Genomic DNA, 1830 nt, shown 5'->3' with positions numbered 1-1830 from the left:
GCTGTGGCCTCCCTCCTGGCAGCCCTTTGCTATGCAGAATTTGGGGCACGTGTGCCCCGCACAGGCTCTGCCTACCTGTTCACCTATGTGTCCATGGGTGAGCTGTGGGCCTTCCTCATCGGCTGGAATGTTATCCTCGAATCTCTCATTGGTGCCGCTGTTGAGGCCCGAGCCTGGAGTGGCTACCTGGATTCTATCTTTGGCCACAGAATCCGAAACTTCACCGTGACCCATGTGGGATCCTGGCAGGTGCCTCTGATGGGCCACTACCCAGACTTCCTGGCTGCCGGAATCCTCCTTCTGGCCGCTGTCTTTGTCTCCTGTGGAGCTCGGGTCTCCTCCTGGCTCAACCACACCTTGGTAGTCATCAACCTGCTCACCATCCTCATCATCATCATCCTGGGCTTTATCCTGGCTGAGCCCCACAACTGGAGTGCAGAGGAGGGGGGCTTTGCACCCTTTGGCTTCTCTGGCATCCTAGCCGGTACTGCTACCTGCTTCTATGCCTTTGTGGGCTTTGACATCATCACTGACTCCAGTGAGGAGGCCCAGAACCCGAGGCGGGCTGTGCCTGTGGCCATTGCCACCGCACTTGGCACGGTGGCAGTCTCGTACGTTCTCGTCTCCACCGTGCTGACTCTCATGGTGCCCTGGCGTAGTCTGGACCCCAACTCCCCATTTGCTGACGCCTTCCACCGGAGGGGCTACAGCTGGACTGGCTACATTGTAGCTGCAGGCTCCATCTGTGGTAAGGGCACTTTCTGGGAAGGGTGGCAAGGAACAGAATCTTCCAGGGAACACACTATCATCTGTGCCTTGATTTTTCCAGTTGCATAATGGGCCCAGGAAAGTGCTAATTATTAGAAACTCTCGGCTCGGTGCCTGTGGCTCAAGCGGCTAAGGCGCCAGCCACATACACCTAAGGTAGCGGGTTTGAATCCAGCCCGGCCCGCCAAACAACAATAATGGCTGCAACCAAAAAATAACCAGGCGCTGGGGCGGACGCCTGTGGTCCCAGCTACTTGGGAGGCTGAGGCAGGAGACTCGCTTGAACCCAGGAGTTGGAGGTTGCTATGAGCAGTGAAGCCATGGCACTCTACCCAGGGTGACAGCTTGAGGCTCTGTCTCAAAAAAAAAAAAAGAAAAAAACTCTCCACCCAGGCTTATTGGGAGGGACTTCCCCAAAAACTGTACACAGAATGCTAGTTTTGGTCATGGGTTTCCTGAGGAGAGGGATCCAGCTCTGGTCAGATTCTCCGAAGGGCCTGAGACCTAAACTGGAGTGTCTCATTCCTGGGGCAAGGATCTGACAATACAGTACCCCACACACTGATGCCCACTCAGAGAGCCCACACAAACTCACAAGGAGCGACCCATGCTCTGGCCCCAGGAGAGGTGTGTCCGCCATGCTGACTGCGTGCTACCCTCTTCTACAGCCATGATCACTGTCCTGCTCAGCAATATCTTCTCCCTGCCACGCATTATCTACGCCATGGCAGTCGACAGGCTCCTCTTCCCAATGTTTGCCTACGTGCACCCCCGGACACGGGTGCCTGTGGTAGCTACCATGGTGTTCGGGATCCTCACGGCCCTCCTGGCACTGCTGATGGATCTCGAAGCGCTGGTCCAGTTCCTGTCTATTGGCACACTACTCGCCTACACCTTTGTGGCCGCCAGCATCATTGTGCTGCGCTTCCAGAAGACTTCTGCACCCAGCTGCCCAGGCCCGGCCAGCTCTGGCCCCCTGTCCAAGGAGCACAGCTCCGTCTCAGACCACATGCAGCTGGTGGGTGCAGAGCAGGCATCAGCCCCCGAGCCTGGACAGCTGCG

The 1830-nt window shown here is 57.1% G+C and overlaps 1 protein-coding gene across 1 annotated transcript in view; it reads left to right on the top strand.

Annotated features, from left to right (window-relative positions):
* LOC100966637 (cationic amino acid transporter 4-like) overlaps positions 1-1830 on the top strand; it is a 4492-nt gene that overhangs the window by 1812 nt on the left and 850 nt on the right. Inside the window, exons 3-4 of the mRNA XM_012812672.1 lie at positions 3-748; positions 1437-1827. Coding sequence (XP_012668126.1) covers positions 3-748; positions 1437-1827 — 1137 coding nt within the window. The remainder of the gene's footprint in view (positions 1-2; positions 749-1436; positions 1828-1830) is intronic.

The sequence above is a fragment of the Otolemur garnettii genome, unplaced genomic scaffold (assembly GCF_000181295.1).
Source record: "Otolemur garnettii isolate 467f Iridium unplaced genomic scaffold, OtoGar3 scaffold00218, whole genome shotgun sequence".
Lineage (NCBI taxonomy): Eukaryota > Metazoa > Chordata > Mammalia > Primates > Galagidae > Otolemur > Otolemur garnettii.
The sequence above is the reverse complement of the archived record's forward strand: the minus strand, read 5'-3'. Positions and strand labels throughout refer to the sequence as shown.